This window comes from Coregonus lavaretus (assembly GCF_964263955.1).
Source record: "Coregonus lavaretus genome assembly, chromosome: 33".
NCBI classification, from domain to species: Eukaryota; Metazoa; Chordata; class Actinopteri; order Salmoniformes; family Salmonidae; genus Coregonus; species Coregonus lavaretus.
In genome coordinates, this window is record NC_140020.1 from 2,631,805 (window position 1) to 2,658,332 (window position 26,528).

General features: G+C 42.2%; 1 protein-coding gene and 1 pseudogene across 2 annotated transcripts; both read left to right on the top strand.

The window, feature by feature from the left end:
- Positions 1-4,246: 4,246 nt before the first annotated feature.
- LOC311108085 (adenylate kinase 7-like) lies at positions 4,247-12,474 on the top strand (the record flags this gene model as incomplete). The annotated part of the gene is made up of 18 exons (XM_084150727.1): positions 4,247-4,333; positions 4,436-4,594; positions 7,476-7,590; positions 8,142-8,236; positions 8,334-8,444; positions 8,537-8,620; positions 8,716-8,804; positions 8,932-9,022; positions 9,159-9,236; positions 9,433-9,582; positions 9,866-9,994; positions 10,242-10,347; positions 10,528-10,656; positions 10,799-10,864; positions 10,949-11,146; positions 11,341-11,561; positions 11,903-12,061; positions 12,439-12,474. The coding sequence occupies 18 exons, from the start codon at positions 4,247-4,249 to the stop codon at positions 12,472-12,474; spliced, it is 2,103 nt and encodes a 700-aa protein (XP_084006853.1).
- A 3,120-nt stretch (positions 12,475-15,594) lies between these two features.
- Positions 15,595-25,009, top strand: LOC311108455 (adenylate kinase 7-like; annotated as a pseudogene). Its single transcript has 18 exons — positions 15,595-15,681; positions 15,784-15,942; positions 20,087-20,201; positions 20,753-20,847; positions 20,945-21,055; positions 21,148-21,231; positions 21,327-21,415; positions 21,543-21,633; positions 21,770-21,847; positions 22,044-22,193; positions 22,484-22,612; positions 22,860-22,965; positions 23,146-23,274; positions 23,418-23,483; positions 23,568-23,765; positions 23,960-24,181; positions 24,521-24,679; positions 24,974-25,009. The product of its transcript is annotated as an adenylate kinase 7-like (transcript).
- The last annotated feature ends 1,519 nt before the right edge of the window (positions 25,010-26,528 follow it).

Genomic DNA, 26,528 nt, shown 5'->3' on the forward strand with positions numbered 1-26,528 from the left:
TCCTGCTGTGAGCAACTGTGGGAAAGGAACCATGGCTTTAGATAGGCCTATGCAGAACGTTTTAGTATGTTTCAGTATACTGCAAATAACTAATCAAGTATCAGGGGGGGGGGGGGGTGCCACATGCCATCTCTAACAGCTGCAGGCAGTACAGCAGTAGACAGACTGCACGTTGATCGGCATGTTAATCAAGAATAGCAATATAAATATTCCTTATATCGACGTGCTGTAAATCACTGGCCCAGACTGTAGCGTCAGATGGCCATCTCTTCTCTGGGGAGATTCTGTAGAGGTGATTTAATGCTGATGATATACCGGTAGACTAATTATGAGCTCCATACTCTCTCAAAGACAGGATTTAGATGCAGTTAAACCACTTGTTGAGTAGTGTGTAAGGAATGTCAGGAGCATGAAATCATGCAATTTGAAAAAGTTGAAAATAACTTTTACTTATAGTTACATTTACTATTTGAGTTATTTAAGTTTATTGCCTATTTGAATAAAAACTGAAGTCTCAATCGAATGATCTAAACAGTTTGCCAGTGGCATCTACTGCCTAATTATGTCACTCTACCTTGCTATTCTATGAATATCTGTTACAATTTACTGCCACGTGCAATGTCTGTAATTATGTTTTACAGTGTGCTGCCATTGACAGTCATACCATTGTGTGGTTGTGTTTTACAATGTGTTGTCATTGACAGTCATTCCATTGTGTGGTTGTGTTTTACAATGTGTTGTCATTGACAGTCATTCCATTGTGTGGTTGTGTTTTACAATGTGTTGTCATTGACAGTCATTCCATTGTGTGGTTGTGTTTTACAATGTGTTGTCATTGACAGTCATTCCATTGTGTGGTTGTGTTTTACAGTGTGCTGAAAGAGAGACCTGTAGTAGGTAGTGGGGTCATTTGAAGGCAGATTAGGCAGTGCCAGCAGTTTGTCAGATAGTGTCAGCTCTATAAATATGTGATGTGCTTTAGAAGTTTCCATGTCAGCGCTAACAAAACCCTATTGTTGTTCTGTGCAGCTACAGGTGTGTGTGTGTGCTGGAGGCTGTGTGTGTGTGTGTGGGGGGGGGGGGGGGGGGGGTATGGGGAGACTGCGTGTGTTTATGGGTTGCATTGCACATACAGTGAGCTCCAAAAGTATTGGGACAGTGACACATTTTTCTACACATTTGTTGGATGCATTTGCTGTTTGTTTTGGTTGTGTTTCAGATTATTTTGTGCCAATACAAATTAATTGTAAATAATGTATTGTGTCATTTTGGAGTCACTTGTATTGCAAATAAAAATAGAATATGTTTCTAAACACGGCCAGCTCTAGGAAGAGTCTTGGTGGTTCCAAACTTCTTCCGTTTAAGAATGATGGAGGCCACTGTGTTCTTGGGGACCTTCAATGCTGCAGAAATGTTTTGGTACCCTTCCCCAGATCTGTGCCTCAACACAATCCTGTCTCGTAGCTCTACGGACAATTCCTTCGACCTCATGGTTTTTACTCTAGAAATAAAGAGAGTCGCACACTCTATATAAACTCAGCAAAAAAAGAAACGTCCCTTTTTCAGGACCCTGTCTTTCAAAGATAATTCGTACAAATCCAAATAACTTCATAGATCTTCATTGTAAAGGGTTTAAACACTGTTTCCCATGCTTGTTCAATGAACCATAAACAATTAATGAACATGCACCTGTGGAACGTACAGCTTACAGACGGTCGGCAATTAAGGTCACAGTTATGAAAACTTAGGACACTAAAGAGGCCTGTCAACTGACTCTGAAAAACACCAAAAGAAAGATGCCCAGGGTCCCTGCTCATCTGCGTGAACGTGCCTTAGGCATGCTGCAAGGAGGCATGAGGACTGCAGATGTGGCCAGGGCAATAAATTGCAATGTCCGTACTGTGAGATGCCTAAGACAGCGCTACAGGGAGACAGGACTGACAGCCGATCGTCCTCGCAGTGGCAGACCACGTGTAACAACACCTGCACAGGATCGGTACATCCGAACATCACACCTGTGGGACAGGTACAGGATGGCAACAACAACTGCCCGAGTTACAACAGGAACGCACAATCCCTCCATCAGTGCTCAGACTGTCCGCAATAGGCTGAGAGAGGCTGGACTGAGAGCTTGTAGGCCTGTTGTAAGGCAGGTCCTCACCAGACATCACCGGCATTAACGTTGCCTATGGGCAGAAACCCACAGTCGCTGGACCAGACAGGACTGGCAAAAAGTGCTCTTCACTGACGAGTCGCGGTTTTGTCTCACCAGGGGTGATGGTCGGATTCGCGTTTATCGTCGAAGGAATGAGCGTGACACCGAGGCCTGTACTCCGGAGCAGGATTGATTTGGAGGTGGAGGGTCCGTCATGGTCTGGGGCGGTGGGTCACAGCATCATCGGACTGAGCTTGTTGTCATTGCAGGCAATCTCAACACTGTTACAGGGAAGACATCCTCCTCCATCATGTGGTACCTTTCCCTCCCTCCAGCATGACAATGCCACCAGCCATACTGCTCGTTCTGTGCGTGATTTCCTGCAAGACAGGAATGTCACTGTTCTGCCATGGCCAGCGAAGAGCCTGGATCTCAATCCCATTGAGCACGTCTGGGACCTGTTGGAATGGAGGGTGAGGGATAGGGCCATTCCCCCCAGAAATGTCCGGGAACTGGCAGGTGCCTTGGTGGAAGAGTGGGGTAACATCTCACAGCAAGAACTGGCAAATCTGGTACAGTCCATGAGGAGGAGATGCACTGCAGTACTTAATGCAGCTGGTGGCCACACCAGATACTTACTGTTACTTTTGATTTTGACCCCCCCCCCCCCTTTGTTCAGGGACACATTGTTCAATTTCTGTTAGTCACATGTCTGTGGAACTTGTTCAGTTTATGTCTCAGTTGTTGAATCTTGTTATGTTCATACAAATATTTACACATGTTAAATTTGCTGAAAATAAACGCAGTTGACAGTGAGAGGACGTTTCTTTTTTTGCTGAGTTTATATAAACTCCCAGTAATTTATTGGGTAAAACAGGATTCACCTGAGCTCAATTTCGAGTCTCATAGCAAGGGGTCTGAATACTTATGTAAATAAGTTATTTCTGTTTTTTATTTTTAATACATTTGCAAACATTTCTAAAAACCTGTTTTCACTTTGTCATTATGGGGTATTGTGTGTAGATTGATGAGGAAAACATGTCATTTAATCCATTTTAGAATAAGGCTATAACGTAACAAAATGTGGAAAAAGTGAAGGGGTCTGAATACTTTCTGAATGCACTGTAAGTGAATTCGTCCCAATACTTTTGGTCCCCTAAAATGGGGGGACTATGTACAAAAGGTGCTGTAATTTCTAAACGGGTCACCCGATATGGATTAAAATACCCTCAAATTAAAGCTGATAGTCTATACTTTAACGTCATAGTATCATTTCAAATCCAAAGTGCTGAAGTACAGAGCCAAAACAACAACAAAAAATGTCACTCTCCCAATGCTTTTGGAGCTCACTGTATGATAGCCTACAGTCACCTGTCCTATTGTGAATTGCATTAATATCAACACTATTCGTAACAGAGTAGTTTAAAAGACTAGTTGTGGTGGGTTTTGGAGGAAGACCCTGAATAGTTGAGGAAGACTTACTGTAAATCACCAAACAATCAACCCCCTTCCCACAGAGGAAGAGAACTGATTAAGGCATTTATCATTCACATGACAGGACACAACAGAGAGTTACTAGGTAGAAGTCATGAGGAGAGTTTTATTATGTGACTCACAAAAAGAGCAAATATTTTACACCACAACTGGAGAACAAGTGCTATCTTCTGCCAAAATACCCTGTGTAAAAAGTTTACATTTAGGATTAGTTTTATACTATCCCAGGTATTCCTTAAAGAGGTAGGGTTTCAAGTGTCTCCGGAAGTGGTGAGTGACTCCGCTGTCCTGGCGTCGTGAGGGAGGTTGTTCCACCATTGGGGTGCCAGAGCAGCGAACAGTTTTGACTGGGCTGAGCATTTATGCATTAACATTTATGCATTGCATTTGTTATATTATGAAATGTGCATTGAACTAACTGCATGAAGTCTTTCTTATCTCTATTTTATAATTTTTATTTTATTTACCGGTATCTGAGCAAGATGCTTCTGGTGCTCAGTCATTGCTCATTGCTCACGTTTGCAAATGCACTTATTTAATTGGCTGAGGCGATGTTAGCAACCGCAAAGCGTGCATCTTTCCCCAGCAACGGGAAACATGGCGGACGAAAAGAAAGAAAGTTACCGAACTAAACGAGTTTTCGTCAACAATATTGAACAATATTCATCGAAATGTATCGCAAAGGTAAAGTAGCAAAAATATCTTTGTATTGGCGTTTGATGTGGTGAAATATTACATAATGTAGCTGACAATGTTTTTGTTTACACTTTTTGCGACTGTGTATAGTTTCTGTCAACCTGCATAGTTGGCGGCTCCTTGGAGGAGGCAGAAGAGGATGGTCCCCCTGCGGATGAGCTTACACTGCAAGATGGGACTTTTCAAATTGTTGGAACTATCTCTAACAACGAGGGGGAAAACCCCAGTTTTGCATTAGAATGTTATACAGTGAGTATACTTAATAACCCACTATAAACTGGGTGGTTCGAGCCCTGAATGCTGATTGTCACGGGTATGACAAAACATTTATTTTTAAACATTTATTTTTAAACTGCTCTTATTACGTTGGTAACCAGTTTACAATAGCAATAAGGCACCTCAGGGGTTTGTGGTATATGGCCTTCGGAAAGTATTCAGACCCCTTGACGTTTCCACATTTTGTTAGGTTGGAGCCGTATTCTACCGCATAATGACAAATAAAAGCAGGTTTTTATAAATGTTTGCTAATAAAAAAATAAAAAAATAAAAAATGGAAATATCACATTTACATAAGTATTCAGACCCTTTACTCAGTACTATGTTGGAGCACCTTTGGCAGCGATTACAGCCTCAAGTCTTCTTGGGTATGACGCTACAAGCCTGTCACACCTGTATTTGGGGATTTTCTCCCATTCTTCTCATCAGATCCTCTCAAGCTCTGTCAGGTTGGATGGGGAGCGTTGCTGCCCAGCTATTTTCAGGTCTCTTCAGAGATGTTCGATCGGGTTCAAGTCCGGGCTCTGGCTGGGCCACTCAAGGACATTCAGAGACATGCCCCGAAACCACTCTTGGCTTAGGGTTGTTGTCCTGTTGGAAGGTGAACCTTCACCCAAGTCTGAGGTCCTGAACGCTCTGGAGCAGGTTTTCATCAAGGATCTCTCTGTACTTTGCTTTGTTCATCTTTCCCTCGATCCTGACTAGTCTCCCAGTCCCTGCCGCTGAAAAACATCCCCACAGCATGATGCTGCCACCACCATGCTTCACCGTAGGGATGGTGCCAGGTTTCCTCCAGATGTAAATGTGCAACCAGAGGAAAAAAAACTCTAGACCACCTTTACTCCACACACAGAGATGCATACAAAGCTCTCCCTCGCCCTCCATTTGGCAAATATGACCATAATTCTATCCTCCTGATTCCTGCTTACAAAATCTAAAGCAGGAAGCACCAGTGACTCGGTCAATAAAGAAGTGGTCAGATGACGCAGATGCTAAGCTACAGGACTGTTTTGCTAGCACAGACTGGAATATGTTCCAGGATTCTTCCGATGGCATTAAGGACTACACCACATCAGTCACTGGCTTCATCAATAAGTGCATCAATGACGTCGTCCCCACAGTGACCGTACGTACATACCCCAACCAGAAGCAATGGATTACAGGCAACATCTGCACTGAGCTAAAGGGTAGAGCTGCCGCTTTCAAGGAGCGGGACTCTAACCTGGACACTTATAAGAAATCCCGCTATACCCTCCGACGAACCATCAAACAGGCAAAGCGTAAATACAGAACTAAGATTGAATTGTACTACACTGGCTCCGACGCTCGTCGGATGTGGCCGGGCTTGCAAACTATTACAGACTACAAAGGGAATCACAGCCACAAGCTGCCCAGTGACACGAGCCGACCAGACGAGCTAAATTACTTCTATGCTCGCTTTGAGGCAAGCAACACTGAAGCATGCATGAGAGCACCAGCTGTTCCGGACGACTGTGTGATCACGCTCTCCGTAGCCGATGTGAGTAAGACTTTTAAACAGGTCAACATTCACAAGGCCGCAGGGCCAGACAGATTACCAGGACATGTGCTGTACTCCGAGCATGCACTGACCAACTTGCAAGTGTCTTCACTGACATTTTCAACCTGTCTCTGACTGAGTCTGTAATACCAACATGTTTCAAGCAGACCACCATAGTCCCTGTGCTCAAGAACATTAAGGTAACCTGCCTAAATGACTACAGACCCCTAGCACTCACGTCTGTAGCCATGAAGTGCTTTTAAAGGCTGGTCACCAACAAACTATCATGGTCCAAACATTTTCATTTACGTCATTTAGCAGACGCTCTTATCCAGAGCGACTTACAGTTAGTGAGTGCATACATTTGTTTTTTTTTCATTTGTTTTTTCATACTGGCCCCCCGTGGGAAACGAACCCACAACCCTGGCGTTGCAAACGCCATGCTCTACCAACTGAGCTACATCCCTGCCGGCCATTCCCTCCCCTACCCTGGACGACGCTGGGCCAATTGTGAGCCTCCCCATGGGTCTCCCGGTCGCGGCCGGCTATGACAGAGCCTGGATTCGAACCAGGATCTCTAGTGGCACAGCACTTAGACCACTGCGCCACTCGGGAGGCATCATCTATCATCTATCAGCTACACACCAAGACAGTCGTGAAGAGGGCACGACAAAGCCTATTCCCCCTCAGGAGACTGAAAAGATTTGGCATGGGTTCTACAGCTGCACGATCGAGAGCATCCTGACTGGTTGCATCACTGCTTGGTATGGCAACTGCTCGGCCTCCGACCGCAAGGCGCTAAAGAGGGTAGTGCATACGGCCCAGTACATCACTGGGGCCATGCTTCCTGCCATCCAGGACCTCTATACCAGGCGGTGTCAGAGGAAGGCCCTAGAAATTGTCAAAGACTCCAGCCACCCAAGTCATAGACTGTTCTCTCTGCTACCGCACGGCAAGCGGTACCGGAGCGCAAAGTCTAGGTCCAAAATGCTTCTTAACAGCTTCTACTCCCAAGCCATAAGACTCCTGAACAGCTAATCAAATGGCTACCTGGACTATTTGCATCCCCCCCCCTCGCTGCTGTTAATTTACTGCTGCTCTTTAATTATTTATTCTTTTTTTTAATTATTTTTTTATCATCAATTTTTTACTTAACACTTATTTTTCTTAAAACTGCATTGTTGGTTAAGGGCTTGTAAGCATTTCACTGTAAGGTCTACACCTGTTGTATTCGGCGCATGTGGCAAATACAATTTGATTTGATTTGATATAACAAAACAAGGCATGCAATTTTCATCTACGCCTGTCATTGACATCTTTCCATTTCCATTCCAGTCACAGAACCGAGATCAGCTCCTGCCAAGGCTATTGGAATGTGATGTGGTGGTTTACAATATCTCCGAAAATGCAACAGCAGAGCTGATAGATGAGGCAACTTGGGCCATTTCAGGTGGGCTATGGACCAGTGTTGGATGAAACCGTCATGATACATTCACTCTCAGATAGGGCTGTCAGAGTTAATCAGTTAACTTTTTGCAATTTTAGTGCACTAATTCTTTTTTATTGTGATTAAGCGCATTGTCTGAAGGCGTTGAAAATACACTGGAAAAATCCAAAATACATAATCTATACAGCTAAAAACAACAATGCAATGTCAAAACAAGTTGACATTGAGGTTAAAAGTGAGCTTTATCAATTTGCCGGATTTTACAAACCATTACTTTGGACAAAATAAAGATGTCAATATTCTTGTAATGTATTTTGTATTTTTAAAAACATCTTAAATTACAGCTCAATTTGAGCAAATTCAGAATGTGATTAATTGTGATTAATCACAGCAATTCCTGCGATTAACTAGATGTTATTTTTTACGTTTGACAGCCCTACTCAGACTGTCATATTGTCTCACTGGACCTTTTTGAGTTACTTTGCATATACTGCATGGCCTCTAGCCTACTGCACCTACAGTAAGATGATGCCTCCTCTTCCTTTATGCTACAGCTCTTCACTCAGATATTGAGAGTTTTGCGTCTCAGAAGGTATTCATTTTGATATCGTCAGTCATGACCTGGGCAATGAGCAAGCCAGCAGATCCTGTAAGTATCTATTCCAATTCTTATGTAGCCTAATCACTATGTAATGAATGTGTCAATTCACTTTTCTGAATATTCCTCATATCTTTTCTGTCCTTAGAATGACCCAGAGATTCCTCTGACAGAGGACGACTACAGGAGGAAAAGACATCATCCTAACTTCAAGGAGCACGCCAACGCAGAGAAAACGGTGCTCAAGCTGGGCAAAACTGTAAGTGTACTGGGCAGGGCAAATGTCAGCAACAACAAAAACAACAACAAAAACAACGGCAAAAACAACAACTCTTTTTATTGGCCATCCAGAAAAAGTCCAAGCTGTCCAGTTATGTTGTGGCAGCAGGTGTTCAGTATGGAATGGGAGAAAACCTCCTCCACTACTTCTTCAAGGTACATCTGAACTAATTAACTGAGACATTATTATTCTATGAAGGCTTCGATGGATGTTTTCTATCTCACTCTTTCCTCTGGCTCCAATCCTCAAGGCGTCTTGGTTGGGGGAGATTGCAAGAGTTCCTGTTTTTGGGCCTGGCACAAATGTTATCCCTACCATTCATGTCAACGACCTTGCAGGGTTTGTATTTTTCAATGTGTCCATTCCATTGTCTTGATGTTCTATTATTGCTTATTTAAGGGTATCTGCCAGAGTTTGGGTAAAAATAAATTCTAATTCTGTAATATTGTCTACTTCTGTCTACAAGGGTTATTCAGAATGTAATCGACCACAAGCCAAAGATACATTATTTCATCGCTGTGGATGATTCCAATAACACTTTTGAGGATATTGTGAAGGTAAATAGGTTAAGCCAGACAGACATCGTGTTGATCATTTCAAGTTTATTGGTAAAATTGTTGCATTTCTTTCTTTTTAAATAGATTTGTAGATCTACAAAATGGTTGGTGTTGTTTTCTGTATCCCCCCTGCTAGATAATAAGCTTTGTGCTCGGTCCAGGGAAGATCAAGAAAGTCCCCAAGGAGGAGGCCTACCTCACCAATGCTCTGACGGTCTGTCTGTTTTGATCCCCCATCTCAGGTTAAAGAAAGCTAATTCAGAAATGACCGTTGTCAGTTGGAGCATATCTCCACTAGCCTGGTCCCAGATCTGTTTGTGCAGTCTTGGTTGACCAATGGGAAATTGGCAGAACAGCAGTAGGTCCGGGTCTGGTCAATGTTGGAGCATCAATTTCACCTTGTTTTCCAGAACGCTGATGTGGATCACCTGAGTGTCAACCTGCGGATAGAGCCAATCTTTCTGAAGGAAACCTTCAACCTTCACTGGGTGTCGGAGGCTGGCATCATTGATAACATCAACGGCGTGGTGGAGGAATACAAACTGTTGAGACTACTACTGGTGAGGGACCAGACCTACTACTGTATGTTTACCTCTTCTGTTCTTAGCTAGAGTCTGAATGGATTTTCCCAGCACCAATTTAGAATGTGAACGTGTGTATTGTCTCTTATTGGAAGGAAAGCTTTGTTACACAGCAATACAGAGAATGTGTACCATGTTTAGGTTTATAGATAGATTATAGATTATAGATAGTGTCATTATATTATTTTCTATGATATTATATACTCATATTCAAGCCATAAATGGTTAAAATATTTAACATGCTCTTTTGTTTTCCCATCAGCCCATCAGAATCTGTCTCTTGGGTCCTCCAGCGGTGGGGAAGAGCACTGTGGCAGAGACACTGTGTAAACATTACAAACTGCACCACATCAAGCTCCAAGAGGTCATTGATGAGAAGATGCAACATCTGGTCAGTAAAAGCAAAGGCATTACGCTTGTATAGCACTTCATATTTATTTTCTCTTGTAAAATAGGAAATACCTCCCTCTTGTGGTAGTTCAAAAGAAATGCACCCCTGTTATTTTCTGATATTACAGGTCTCTCTGTACTATACACTTACACTCTACAGTAGCAATAGGTGTGTGAACCATTTTGTAAAACAATATCTTACAATATATTAATTAAGGTATTCATTTGAGTTGCTCATTATATGTCAGGAGGAGGCTGTGAATGGGGCTGAGCAGGAGGGAGAGAGTGAAGAGGCGGTCAGTAACGCTCAGGACCAACTGGACTCTCTGAAGGACAGCATGGAGCAAAATGAAGGTGTGTTAATATTCCACAGTTGTTCCTGAAAGCTTGTTTGTAGATGTCATTTAGACTCCGCCCCTCATCTCTATCATTTGTTCGATTTCCTATTATGAAGATGTTTCTTTTGTTACATTGTTTTCAAAAATTTCTGAAACAGTGTTAGTGATTTCATAAATGTCATCATTATTCTTGCAGGTCGCCTGAGCGACAGGCTTGTTTACCGTATCATGCGTGATAAGCTGAACTCCACGCCTTGCAGGAACCATGGCTTCGTCCTCGACGGCTTCCCCAAGTCCTACGATCAGGCCAAGGAGATCTTCTATGGTAACATAAATCAAATTCACATTATTTACAATTGAAACATTGAAGATATTGCAAAATAACCTTTTCATTGGAACTATTGTTTCCAAACTCCACACTGACCGTTGTCATCCTGCTTGGTCTCTTAAACACTGATGTTTTCCAGATGAAGACATGGAACCGGATTATCCCAGGTCCAAAATGCCTGCCTACAACAAGAAGATAATTCCTGGTAAGTAATTGTTAATATATATGTTACACTGAATTGCACAGTATTGCAGGGCTATTATTGATCCCCCGTCTGTCTGTTTTGCAGAGTTCATTTTCTCCCTGGAGGCATCTGATGACTTCTTAAAGGAGCGGGTGCAGAACCTACCTGAGAGTGTGGCAGAGAAGATGCGCTACTCTAAAGACGAGTACCTTAGCCGGCTGAAGAAATATAGAAAAGCCAACGTGGAAGATGAAACGGTTCTGAACTACTTTGACGAGCTGGAGATTCACCCAGAGCACATTGGTAAGGCCGAAAAACTGGAGATACTGATTTACCAAAAGAGAATAATGCGATGGATAAGGTCATTTTGAAACCCTAATATTCAACTTAATTATCAGAACCGGTGTATAGTAATTGTAGTAAATAGTGATTGAATAGAACTTAACGCATTGAGAGGAAGTCTGTCAGTCTTTCATAGTCTGATGTCTGTCTGTCAGAGGTGAACAATGCCGCCGACCCTGAATATGGTGCTGTGATGGAGAAGATCACCAGGCTGGTGGGGCATCCAAGGAACTACGGACCCACCCCTGAGGAGAGAGAGGAGATGGAGAGGAAGTCCGCAGAGGAGACAGCACAGCGCCTGGTACTGGAGACAGCAGACTGGAAGAGGAGGGAGGCTGAGACCGCTGCCAAGATGGCCGCACAGCTAGAGGAGTGGGTAAGAGAAGGGCTGCATCAGAAGTAGTATGCCATAATGTGAATAGGGGGCCATTACAGGAAACATCTCTCTCACATTACTCATTGAGATTTGATTCCATTTTGGAATCCTTATAGGCTCATCTCCATATTGCTTACCCCTATCCAGTCCTCTCAGATCTATAAACTCTTAAAACCACTCTTTGTATACCATGGAAGAGTGGGCCACCAGCAACAACGTAAACCATGGAGCTGTAGTTTTAGTTTAGCGGAGTTGTACGTACGTTGTGTGTGTGTGTGTGTGTGTGTGTGTGTGTGTGTGTGTGTGTGTGTGTGTGTGTGTGTGTGTGTGTGTGTCTCTAGAACCGTCACGTGACTGAGTTGAAGAGGCAGGAGCATGAGCTGCTGGTGGCTCGCTTCGCCCCCTTGACGAACTACATGATGAATTACGTAATGCCCTCTCTCACCGAGGGCATGATGGAGTGCTGCAAGGCCAAGCCAGACGACCCGGTAGACTTCCTGGTAATGTTATTATTCCATTTGTTTAGATATTTTTTTATTTAATAAACTTTATTAATCCCACAAAGAGAAAATCAGACTTGTCACCAGCAAGGGACATACAGAAACAATATACTGTACACTCATACATCAGAGACCAGTAGACAGAGCACTGATGAGTGAAATAACATAGACCCATGTCTTCCATAGAAGCAAATGGATTCAATAGGGTAGTAGCCTACTTCTACTCTTCAATTATATAGGTTGGCACTTCAAGAATAAATGAATGTGGATTGTTGTCAGGTACCGAAGTAGCTAGGCCTACAGTAAAGAAGCGTTTTCAACCGAATTGTCCTTTTTTGTTTCTTCTAAATACTATATTTTGTGTTTATCTATTTCAGGCTGAAGATCTCCTCCGGAACAATTCACAAGATTAGTGTGATGTGGTTAACACCTTCCAAACGTCTGAGACCTTGTTCGACTGGTATTATAAATGTTTTGTCATGACAGTGTTCTGCGTTGATCAAGTCTGCCTTGTTTATTTTCCCCGCAAGAAATAATCAAATATATTCCTCTATTTGGAGGAATTATTGTAAAGATCATTTTATGAATATAATGATTTTCAAAAAAAAAAATGCTAAATTTATATTCTGAAGAAAATGTGTGTGCTTGCCTCAGCTACACCCACCCTAGCATGTGATGTCATCCAATTACAAACCCACAGCCAATTGGCACAGCGGCTGAATTTCAAAAACAAGCGTGAAAACAGAGCTCGTGATTTGCTGAACAAGAAGCTCAACCGATTAAAACTCACAAATAAACATCCTAAATGTAAGGCCAGACACCACAGGCTGAAGTTTTTGCATCTATCTATCAATTTAGAGATTTGTTGGTATTTTGGTCTTTTAATATTAGTATTTTCACAAACTAAACATAAACATTTCAAAAACCTGATGAAAAAATGTATTTTCTTTAACCACTTTAAAATGGAATTATATCAATAATTTCAAAGCTCACTACTATAATTTCAAAGCCCTCTGTAGCTCAGTTGGTAGAGCATGGCATTTGCAACGCCAGGGTTGTGGGTTCGATCCCCACGGGGGGCCAGTATGAAAAAAGTATGAAAAGGTATGCACTCTGGATAAGAGCATCTGCTAAATGACAAAAATGTAAAAATGTAATTGATTTCCCCATAATTTAAAATCCCATTTCATAGAGAATGTTACAAACTGGACTATATTTAGTAATTTCCTTTGAAGAGATGGTGATCGGGTCTAAGTAGGTGTTTAGTAGTCTTAAGGTCAGTGTACTTGTCCGACTCTTCCCACATGCCACCACATTTTTCTCAACATCAGAAGCATCAGCATTCACCAAATTGTGTGTGGTTATGCTTAGATATATTCTCCAGACTTGTTGATATGTTATAAACGTTTTATTCTAGATAACATTTTCTTTGGAAAAATGTGCCAAAAATGTGTAATTAGTATTTTAATCTGCTTTGGAAAAGTCAGGAGTGTGTTAACAAAATGAAAACATCCAGTGTCCAGAAAAATGTATGTGCTTGATATGCAAATATGCACATATAATGAGACATCACCTAATTTGCATATTTGCATAAAATATTTCTTTTGGAAAAATATTTCTAAAAGTATTACAGTTGTGTCTACATTCAACTGGTAAAAGTTGATTGTGATATGATTAAGATAAAACCAATCCCTATTAGGGTGTGGTGACTTGCATTAATAGTGAACACTGAACATCGCTTAACTTTCTCTGTTCATGTCCTCACCATTGAGTAGTAGACTGTATGTATCAAGGTGACATCTAGATGGTTATCAATATTAGTTATTTCTTGTGTAGGCTGCTATCCTACTTGAAATAAAATCATGTGAGAGAAAAAAATGACTATGTAGCTGCCGCCTGCGACACGACCATGATACCCAGTAGGAAGCACTTCAAGTTGGCACTCGGCAGACACAACACTGGAGCACTGGTGGCCTGCTATTGACCTACTATCGACTTACTATTGACTTACTATCGACTCGTAGTGCAGCCCAACCAGCCACGCAAAACAGTCTTGAGTGGCAACAAATCTGCACAATTATCTGATTCACTTTACATACACCCACTCTTTTCGACACACCCACTCCTTTCGACACACCCACTCCTTTCGACACACCCACTCCTTTCGACACACCCACTCTTTTCGACACACCCACTCTTTTCGACACACCCACTCGCCCATCCTTCGGGCGCCATATTGGGCTGCAGCTACACATACTTGCCTTTGGGTGGTGGACTATTCTTGATACACACGGGAAACTGTTGAGTGTGAAAAACCCAGGAGCGTTGCAGTTCTTGACACACTCAAACCGGTGCGCCTGGCACCAACTACCATACCCCGTTCAAAGGCATTTAAATATTTTGTCTTGCCCATTCACCCTCTGAATGGCACACATACACAATCTATGTCTCAATTGTCTCAAGACTTAAAATCCTTCTTTAACCTGTTTCCTTCCCTTCATCTATACTGATTGAAATTGATTTAACAGGTGACATCAATAAGGGTTCGTAGCTGTCACCTGGTCAGTCTATGTCATGGAAATGTCAGTCTATGTCATGGAAGTGTCAGTCTATGTAATGGAAATGTCAGTCTATGTCGTGGAAATGTCAGTCTATGTCATGGAAAATACCCTCAAATTAAAGCTGATAGTCTATACTTTAACGTCATAGTATCATTTCAAATCCAAAGTGCTGAAGTACAGAGCCAAAACAACAACAAAAAATGTCACTCTCCCGATGCTTTTGGAGCTCACTGTATAATAGCCTACAGTCACCTGTCCTATTGTGAATTGCATTAATATCAACACTATTCGTAACAGAGTAGTTTAAAAGACTAGTTGTGGTGGGTTTTGGAGGAAGACCCTGAATAGTAGAGGAAGACTTACTGTAAATCACCAAACAATCAACCCCCTTCCCACAGAGGAAGAGAACTGATTAAGGCATTTATCATTCACATGACAGGACACAACAGATAGTTACTAGGTAGAAGTCATGAGGAGAGTTTTATTATGTGACTCACAAAAAGAGCAAATATTTTACACCACAACTGGAGAACAAGTGCTATCTTCTGCCAAAATACCCTTTGTAAAAAGTTTACATATAGGATTAGTTTTATACTATCCCAGGTATTCCTTAAAGAGGTAGGGTTTCAAGTGTCTCCGGAAGTGGTGAGTGACTCCGCTGTCCTGGCGTCGTGAGGGAGGTTGTTCCACCATTGGGGTGCCAGAGCAGCGAACAGTTTTGACTGGGCTGAGCATTTATGCATTAACATTTATCCATTGCATTTGTTATATTATGAAATGTGCATTGAACTAACTGCATGAAGTCTTTCTTATCTCTATTTTATAATTTTTATGTTATTTACCGGTATCTGAGCAAGATGCTTCTGGTGCTCAGTCATTGCTCATTGCGCACGTTTGCAAATGCACTTATTTCATTGGCTGAGGCGATGTTAGCAACCGCAAAGCGTGCATCTTTCCCCAGCAACGGGAAACATGGCGGACGAAAAGAAAGAAAGTTACCGAACTAAACGAGTTTTCGTCAACAATATTGAACAATATTCATCTAAATGTATCGCAAAGGTAAAGTAGCAAAAATATATTTGTATCGGCGTTTGATGTGGTGAAATATTACATAATGTAGCTGACAATGTTTTTGTTTACACTTTTTGCGACTGTGTATAGTTTCTGTCAACCTGCATAGTTGGCGGCTCCTTGGAGGAGGCAGAAGAGGATGGTCCCCCTGCGGATGAGCTTACACTGCAAGATGGGACTTTTCAAATTGTTGGAACTATCTCTAACAACGACGGGGAAAACCCCAGTTTTGCATTAGAATGTTATACAGTGAGTATACTTAATAACCCACTATAAACTGGGTGGTTCGAGCCCTGAATGCTGATTGTCACGGGTATGACAAAACATTTATTTTTAAACATTTATTTTTAAACTGCTCTTATTACGTTGGTAACCAGTTTACAATAGCAATAAGGCACCTCAGGGGTTTGTGGTATATGGCCTTCGGAAAGTATTCAGACCCCTTGACGTTTCCACATTTTGTTAGGTTGGAGCCTTATTCTACCGCATAATGACAAACAAAAGCAGGTTTTTATAAATGTTTGCTAATTTATAAAAAAATGGAAATATCAAATTTACATAAGTATTCAGACCCTTTACTCAGTACTATGTTGGAGCACCTTTGGCAGCGATTACAGCCTCAAGTCTTCTTGGGTATGACGCTACAAGCCTGTCACACCTGTATTTGGGGATTTTCTCCCATTCTTCTCATCAGATCCTCTCAAGCTCTGTCAGGTTGGATGGGGAGCGTTGCTGCCCAGCTATTTTCAGGTCTCTTCAGAGATGTTCGATCGGGTTCAAGTCCGGGCTCTGGCTGGGCCACTCAAGGACATTCAGAGACATGCCCCGAAACCACTCTTGGCTTAGGGTTGTTGTCCTGTTGGAAGGTGAACCTTCACCCAAGTCTGAGGTCCTGAACGCTCTGGAGCAGGTTTTCATCAAGGATCTCTCTGTACTTTGCTTTGTTCATCTTTCCCTCGATCCTGACTAGTCTCCCAGTCCCTGCCGCTGAAAAACATCCCCACAGCATGATGCTGCCACCACCATGCTTCACCGTAGGGATGGTGCCAGGTTTCCTCCAGACGTGACGCTTGGCATTCAGGCCAAAGAATGTAATCTTTGTTTCATCAGACCAGAGAATCTTGTTTCTCATGGTCTGAGAGTCCTTTAGGTGCCTTTTGGCAAACTCCAAGTGGGCTGTCATGTGCCTTTTACTGATGAGTGGCTTCTGTCTGGCCACTCTACCATAAAGGCCTGAATTGTGGAGCGCTGCAGAGAATGATGGAGGTCACTGTGTTCTTGGGACCTTCAATGCTGCAGAAATTTTTTGGTACCCTTCCCCCAGATCTGTGTCTCGACACAATCCTGTCTCGGAGCTCTACGGACAATCCAGGCACTCCGCATTGTGTTATGCATAAGAACAGCCCTTAGCTGTGGTATATTGGTCATATACCACACCCCTTGGGCCTTATTTCTTAAATATACAATATAACTAGGTAAATGGCGCCGGAGGAGATGGCTGCCGTTTTACGGGCTCCTAACCAATTGTGCTATTGTGTGTGTTTTTTCGCGTTATTTGTAAATTATTTTGTACGTAATCTTTCTGCCACCGTCTCTTATGACCGAAAAGAGCTTCTGGATATCAGGACAGCGATTACTCACCTCGTACTGGACGAAGATTTTTTCTTTAACGAGTCAGACGTGAAGGATTTACTTCAGACACCTGACAAGGCCCAAATCCCCGCCATTCGGAGACAGAGATATCGGGAACGTAGGTCAGGGATCTTGTAAGGATCCGACGGCGAGTGGGTAATTTGCCTCTACCATGTCCTATTAGCCAACGTACAATCATTGGATAACAAAATAGAAGAGCTACGATCACAAATATCCTACCAACGGGACATTAAAAACTGTAATATCTTACGTTTCACAGAGTCGTGGCTGAACGACGACATGGATAACATACAGCTGGTGGGGTTTACGCTGCATAGGGAAGATGCAACAGCCACCTCCGTTAAGACAAGGGGTGGCGGTCTGTGTATATTTGTAAACAACAGCTGGTGCACAACATCTAATATCAAGGATGTCTCGAGGCTTTGCTCGCCTGAGGTAGAGTATCTCATGAAAAGCTGTAGACCACACTATTTACCAAGAGAGTTTTCATCTATATTTTTCGTAGCTGTCTATTTACCACCACAAACCGATGCTGGCACTAAGACCGCACTCAATGAGCTGTATAAGGCCATAAGCAAACAGGAAAACGCTCATCCAGAGGCGGCGCTCCTAGTGGCCAGGGACTTTAATGCAGGGAAACTTAAATCCATTTTACCAAATTTCTACCAGCATGTTAAATGTGCAACCAGGGAAAAAAAACTCTAGACCACCTTTACTCCACACACAGAGACGCATACAAAGCTCTCCCTCGCCCTCCATTTGGCAAATATGACTATAATTCTATCCTCCTGATTCCTGCTTACAAAATCTAAAGCAGGAAGCACCAGTGACTCGGTCAATAAAGAAGTGGTCAGATGACGCAGATGCTAAGCTACAGGACTGTTTTTCTAGCACAGACTGGAATATGTTCCAGGATTCTTCCGATGGCATTAAGGAGTACACCACATCAGTCACTGGCTTCATCAATAAGTGCATCAATGACGTCGTCCCCACAGTGACCGTACGTACACACCCCAACCAGAAGCAATGGATTACAGGCAACATCTGCACTGAGCTAAAGGGTAGAGCTGCCGCTTTCAATGAGCGGGACTCTAACCTGGACACTTATAAGAAATCCCGCTATACCCTCCGACGAACCATCAAACAGGCAAAGCGTAAATACAGAACTAAGATTGAATCGTACTACACTGGCTCCGACGCTCGTCGGATGTGGCCGGGCTTGCAAACTATTACAGACTACAAAGGGAATCACGGCCACAAGCTGCCCAGTGACACGAGCCGACCAGACGAGCTAAATTACTTCTATGCTCGCTTTGAGGCAAGCAACACTGAAGCATGCATGAGAGAACCAGCTGTTCCGGACGACTGTGTGATCACGCTCTCCGTAGCCGATGTGAGTAAGACTTTTAAACAGGTCAACATTCACAAGGCCGCAGGGCCAGACAGATTACCAGGACATGCGCTGTACTCCGAGCATGCACTGACCAACTTGCAAGTGTCTTCACTGACATTTTCAACCTGTCTCTGACTGAGTCTGTAATACCAACATGTTTCAAGCAGACCACCATAGTCCCTGTGCTCAAGAACATTAAGGTAACCTGCCTACAGACCCCTAGCACTCACGTCTGTAGCCATGAAGTGCTTTGAAAGGCTGGTCACCAACAAACTATCATGGTCCAAACATTTTCATTTACGTCATTTAGCAGACGCTCTTATCCAGAGTGAGTGCATACATTTTTTTTATTTTTTTATTTTTTTTTCATACTGGCCCCCCGTGGGAAACGAACCCACAACCCTGGCGTTGCAAACGCCATGCTCTACCAACTGAGCTACATCCCTGCCGGCCATTCCGTCCCCTACCCTGGACGACGCTGGGCCAATTGTGCGCCTCCCCATGGGTCTCCCGGTCACGGCCGGCTATGACAGAGCCTGGATTCGAACCAGGATCTCTACTGGCACAGCTTGCACTGCCTTAGACCACTGCACCACTCGGGAGGCATCATCTATCATCTATCATCTATCAGCTACACACCAAGACAGTCGTGAAGAGGGCACGACAAAGCCTATTCCCCCTCAGGAGACTGAAAAGATTTGGCATGGGTTCTACAGCTGCACGATCGAGAGCATCCTGACTGGTTGCATCACTGCTTGGTATGGCAACTGCTCGGCCTCCGACCGCAAGGCGCTAAAGAGGGTAGTGCATACGGCCCAGTACATCACTGGGGCCAAGCTTCCTGCCATCCAGGACCTCTATACCAGGCGGTGTCAGAGGAAGGCCCTAGAAATTGTCAAAGACTCCAGCCACCCAAGTCATAGACTGTTCTCTCTGCTACCACACGGCAAGCGGTACCGGAGCGCAAAGTCTAGGTCCAAAATGCTTCTTAACAGCTTCTACTCCCAAGCCATAAGACTCCTGAACAGCTAATCAAATGGCTACCTGGACTATTTGCATCCCCCCACCCTCGCTGCTGTTAATTTACTGCTGCTCTTTAATTATTTATTCTTTCTTTTTTTTTTATCATACATTTTTTACTTAACACTTATTTTTCTTAAAACTGCATTGTTGGTTAAGGGCTTGTAAGCATTTCACTGTAAGGTCTACACCTGTTGTATTCGGCGCATGTGGCAAATACAATTTGATTTGATTTGATTTAACAAAACACTTAATCATTCAGCACTATGCAAAGGCATGCAATTTTCATCTACGCCTGTCATTGACATCTTTCCATTTCCATTCCAGTCACAGAACCGAGATCAGCTCCTGCCAAGGCTATTGGAATGTGATGTGGTGGTTTACAATATCTCCGAAAATGCAACAGCAGAGCTGATAGATGAGGCAACTTGGGCCATTTCAGGTGGGCTATGGACCAGTGTTGGATGAAACCGTCATGATACATTCACTCTCAGATAGGGCTGTCAGAGTTAATCAGTTAACTTTTTGCAATTTTAGTGCACTAATTCTTTTTTATTGTGATTAAGCGCATTGTCTGAAGGCGTTGAAAATACACTGGAAAAATCCAAAATACATAATCTATACAGCTAAAAACAACAATGCAATGTCAAAACAAGTTGACATTGAGGTTAAAAGTGAGCTTTATCAATTTGCCGGATTTTACAAACCATTACTTTGGACAAAATAAAGATGTCAATATTCTTGTAATGTATTTTGTATTTTTAAAAACATCTTAAATTACAGCTCAATTTGAGCAAATTCAGAATGTGATTAATTGTGATTAATCACAGCAATTCCTGCGATTAACTAGATGTTATTTTTTACGTTTGACAGCCCTACTCAGACTGTCATATTGTCTCACTGGACCTTTTTGAGTTACTTTGCATATACTGCATGGCCTCTAGCCTACTGCACCTACAGTAAGATGATGCCTCCTCTTCCTTTATGCTACAGCTCTTCACTCAGATATTGAGAGTTTTGCGTCTCAGAAGGTATTCATTTTGATATCGTCAGTCATGACCTGGGCAATGAGCAAGCCAGCAGATCCTGTAAGTATCTATTCCAATTCTTATGTAGCCTAATCACTATGTAATGAATGTGTCAATTCACTTTTCTGAATATTCCTCATATCTTTTCTGTCCTTAGAATGACCCAGAGATTCCTCTGACAGAGGACGACTACAGGAGGAAAAGACATCATCCTAACTTCAAGGAGCACGCCAACGCAGAGAAAACGGTGCTCAAGCTGGGCAAAACTGTAAGTGTACTGGGCAGGGCAAATGTCAGCAACAACAAAAACAACAACAAAAACAACGGCAAAAACAACAACTCTTTTTATTGGCCATCCAGAAAAAGTCCAAGCTGTCCAGTTATGTTGTGGCAGCAGGTGCTCAGTATGGAATGGGAGAAAACCTCCTCCACTACTTCTTCAAGGTACATCTGAACTAATTAACTGAGACATTATTATTCTATGAAGGCTTCGATGGATGTTTTCTATCTCACTCTTTCCTCTGGCTCCAATCCTCAAGGCGTCTTGGTTGGGGGAGATTGCAAGAGTTCCTGTTTTTGGGCCTGGCACAAATGTTATCCCTACCATTCATGTCAACGACCTTGCAGGGTTTGTATTTTTCAATGTGTCCATTCCATTGTCTTGATGTTCTATTATTGCTTATTTAAGGGTATCTGCCAGAGTTTGGGTAAAAATGAATACTAATTCTGTAATATTGTCTACTTCTGTCTACAAGGGTTATTCAGAATGTAATCGACCACAAGCCAAAGATACATTATTTCATCGCTGTGGATGATTCCAATAACACTTTTGAGGATATTGTGAAGGTAAATAGGTTAAGCCAGACAGACATCGTGTTGATCATTTCAAGTTTATTGGTAAAATTGTTGCATTTCTTTCTTTTTAAATAGATTTGTAGATCTACAAAATGGTTGGTGTTGTTTTCTGTATCCCCCCTGCTAGATAATAAGCTTAGTGCTCGGTCCAGGGAAGATCAAGAAAGTCCCCAAGGAGGAGGCCTACCTCACCAATGCTCTGACGGTCTGTCTGTTTTGATCCCCCATCTCAGGTTAAAGAAAGCTAATTCAGAAATGACCGTTGTCAGTTGGAGCATATCTTCACTAGCCTGGTCCCAGATCTGTTTGTGCAGTCTTGGTTGACCAATGGGAAATTGGCAGAACAGCAGTAGGTCCGGGTCTGGTCAATGTTGGAGCATCAATTTCACCTTGTTTTCCAGAACGCTGATGTGGATCACCTGAGTGTCAACCTGCGGATAGAGCCAATCTTTCTGAAGGAAACCTTCAACCTTCACTGGGTGTCGGAGGCTGGCATCATTGATAACATCAACAGCGTGGTGGAGGAATACAAACTGTTGAGACTACTACTGGTGAGGGACCAGACCTACTACTGTATGTTTACCTCTTCTGTTCTTAGCTAGAGTCTGAATGGATTTTCCCAGCACCAATTTAGAATGTGAACGTGTGTATTGTCTCTTATTGGAAGGAAAGCTTTGTTACACAGCAATACAGAGAATGTGTACCATGTTTAGGTTTATAGATAGATTATAGATTATAGATTATAGATAGTGTCATTATATTATTTTCTATGATATTATATACTCATATTCAAGCCATAAATGGTTAAAATATTTAACATGCTCTTTTGTTTTCCCATCAGCCCATCAGAATCTGTCTCTTGGGTCCTCCAGCGGTGGGGAAGAGCACTGTGGCAGAGACACTGTGTAAACATTACAAACTGCACCACATCAAGCTCCAAGAGGTCATTGATGAGAAGATGCAACATCTGGTCAGTAAAAACAAAGGCATTACGCTTGTATAGCACTTCATATTTATTCTCTCTTGTAAAATAGGAAATACCTCCCCCTTGTGGTAGTTCAAAAGAAATGCACCCCTGTTATTTTCTGATATTACAGGTCTCTCTGTACTATACACTTACACTCTACAGTATCAATAGGTGTGGGAACCATTTTGTAAAACAATATCTTACAATATATTAATTAAGGTATTCATTTGAGTTGCTCATTATATGTCAGGAGGAGGCTGTGAATGGGGCTGAGCAGGAGGGAGAGAGTGAAGAGGCGGTCAGTAACGCTCAGGACCAACTGGACTCTCTGAAGGACAGCATGGAGCAAAATGAAGGTGTGTTAATATTCCACAGTTGTTCCTGAAAGCATGTTTGTAGATGTCATTTAGACTCCGCCCCTCATCTCTATCATTTGTTCGATTTCCTATTATGAAGATGTTTCTTTTGTTACATTGTTTTCAAAAATTTCTGAAACAGTGTTAGTGATTTCATAAATGTCATCATTATTCTTGCAGGTCGCCTGAGCGACAGGCTTGTTTACCATATCATGCGTGATAAGCTGAACTCAACGCCTTGCAGGAACCATGGCTTCGTCCTCGACGGCTTCCCCAAGTCCTACGATCAGGCCAAGGAGATCTTCTATGGTTAACATAAATCAAATTAACATTATTTACAATTGAAACATTGAAGATATTGCAAAATAACCTTTTCATTGGAACTATTGTTTCCAAACTCCACACTGACCGTTGTCATCCTGCTTGGTCTCTTAAACACTGATGTTTTCCAGATGAAGACATGGAACCGGATTATCCCAGGTCCAAAATGCCTGCCTACAACAAGAAGATCATTCCTGGTAAGTAATTGTTAATATATATGTTACACTGAATTGCACAGTATTGCAGGGCTATTATTGATCCCCCGTCTGTCTGTTTTGCAGAGTTCATTTTCTCCCTGGAGGCATCTGATGACTTCTTAAAGGAGCGGGTGCAGAACCTACCTGAGAGTGTGGCAGAGAAGATGCGCTACTCTAAAGACGAGTACCTTAGCTGGCTGAAGAAATATAGAAAAGCCAACGTGGAAGATGAAACGGTTCTGAACTACTTTGACGAGCTGGAGATTCACCCAGAGCACATTGGTAAGGCCGAAAAACTGGAGATACTGATTTACCAAAAGAGAATAATGCGATGGATAAGGTCATTTTGAAACCCTAATATTCAACTTAATTATCAGAACCGGTGTATAGTAATTGTAGTAAATAGTGATTGAATAGAACTTAACGCATTGAGAGGAAGTCTGTCAGTCTTTCATAGTCTGATGTCTGTCTGTCAGAGGTGAACAATGCCGTCGACCCTGAATATGGTTTCTGTGATGGAGAAGATCACCAGGCTGGTGGGGCATCCCAGGAACTACGGACCCACCCCTGAGGAGAGAGAGGAGATGGAGAGGAAGTCCGGAGAGGAGACAGCACAGCGCCTGGTACTGGAGACAGCAGACTGGAAGAGGAGGGAGGCTGAGACCGCTGCCAAGATGGCCGCACAGCTAGAGGAGTGGGTAAGAGAAGGGCTGCATCAGAAGTAGTATGCCATAATGTGAATAGGGTGCCATTACAGGAAACATCTCTCTCACATTACTCATTGAGATTTGATTCCATTTTGGAATCCTTATAGGCTCATCTCCATATTGCTTACCCCTATCCAGTCCTCTCAGATCTATAAACTCTTAAAACCACTCTTTGTATACCATGGAAGAGTGGGCCACCAGCAACAACGTAAACCATGGAGCTGTAGTTTTAGTTTAGCGGAGGTGTACATACGTTGTGTGTGTGTGTGTGTGTGTGTGTGTGTGTGTGTGTGTGTGTGTGTGTGTGTGTGTGTGTGTGTGTGTCTCTAGAACCGTCACGTGACTGAGGTGAAGAGGCAGGAGCATGAGCTGCTGGTGGCTCGCTCCGCCCCCTTGAGGAACTACCTGATGAGTTACGTAATGCCCTCTCTCACCGAGGGCATGATGGAGTGCTGCAAGGCCAAGCCAGACGACCCGGTAGACTTCCTGGTAATGTTATTATTCCATTTGTTTAGATATTTTTTTTATTTAATAAACTTTATTAATCCCACAAAGAGAAAATCAGACTTGTCACCAGCAAGAGACATACAGAAACAATATACTGTACAATGGATTCAATAGGGTAGTAGCCTACTTCTACTCTTCAATTATACTTCAAGAATAAATGAATGTGGATTGTTGTCAGGTACCGAAGTAGCTAGGCCTACAGTAAAGAAGCGTTTTCAACCGAATTGTCCTTTTTTGTTTCTTCTAAATACTATATTTTGTGTTTATCTATTTCAGGCTGAATATCTCCTCCGGAACAATTCACAAGATTAGTGTGATGTGGTTAACACCTTCCAAACGTCTGAGACCTTGTTCGACTGGTATTATAAATGTTCTGCGTTGATCAAGTCTGCCTTGTTTATTTTCCCCACAAGAAATAATCAAATCTATTCCTCTATTTGGAGGAATTATTGTAAAGATCATTTTATGAATATAATGATTTTCAACAAAAAAAAAGCTAAATTTATATTCTGAAGAAAATGTGTGTGCTTGCCTCAGCTACACCCACCCTAGCATGTGATGTCATCCAATTACAAACCCACAGCCAATTGGCACAGCGGCTGAATTTCAAAAACAAGCGTGAAAACAGAGCTCGTGATTTGCTGAACAAGAAGCTCAACCGATTAAAACTCACAAATAGTTTTTGCATCTATCTATCAATTTAGAGATTTGTTGGTATTTTGGTCTTTTAATATTAGTATTTTCACAAACTAAACATAAATATTTCAAAAACCTAATGAAAAAAATATATTTTCTTTAACCACTTTAAAATGGAATTATATCAATAATTTCAAAGCTCACTACTATAATTTCAAAGCCCTCTGTAGCTCAGTTGGTAGAGCATGGCATTTGCAACGCCAGGGTTGTGGGTTCGATCCCCATGGGGGGCCAGTATGAAAATGTATGCACTCTGGATAAGAGCGTCTGCTAAATGTCAAAAATGTAAAAATGTAATTGATTTCCCCATAATTTAAAATCCCATTTCATAGAGAATGTTACAAACTGGACTATATTTAGTAATTTCCTTTGAAGAGATGGTGATTGGGTCTAAGTAGGTGTTTAGTAGTCTTAAGGTCAGTGTACTTGTCCGACTCTTCCCACATGCCACCACATTTTTCTCAACATCAGAAGCATCAGCATTCACCAAATTGTGTGTGGTTATGCTTAGATATATTCTCCAGACTTGTTGATATGTTATAAATGTTTTATTCTAGATATCATTTTCTTTGGAAAAATGTGCCAAAAATGTGTAATTAGTATTTTAATCTGCTTTGGAAAAGTCAGGTCCTGGAGTGTGTTAACAAAATGAAAACATCCAGTGTCCAGAAAAATGTATGTGCTTGATATGCAAATATGCACATATAATGAGACATCACCTAATTTGCATATTTGCATAAAATATTTCTGGGGGGAAAATATTTTTAAAAGTATTACAGTTGTGTCTACATTCAACTGGTAAAAGTTGATTGTGATATGATTAAGATAAAACAAATCCCTATTAGGGTGTGGTGACTTGCATTAATAGTGAACACTGAACAGCGCTTAACTTTCTCTGTTCATGTCCTCCCCATTGAGTAGTAGACTGTATGTATCAAGGTGACATCTAGATGGTTATCAATATTAGTTATTTCTTGTGTAGGCTGCTATCCTACTTGAAATAAAATCATGTGAGAGAAAAAAATGACTATGTAGCTGCCGGCTGCGACACGACCATGATACCCAGTAGGAAGCACTTCAAGTTGGCACTCGGCAGACACAACACTGGAGCACTGGTGGCCTGCTATTGACCTAC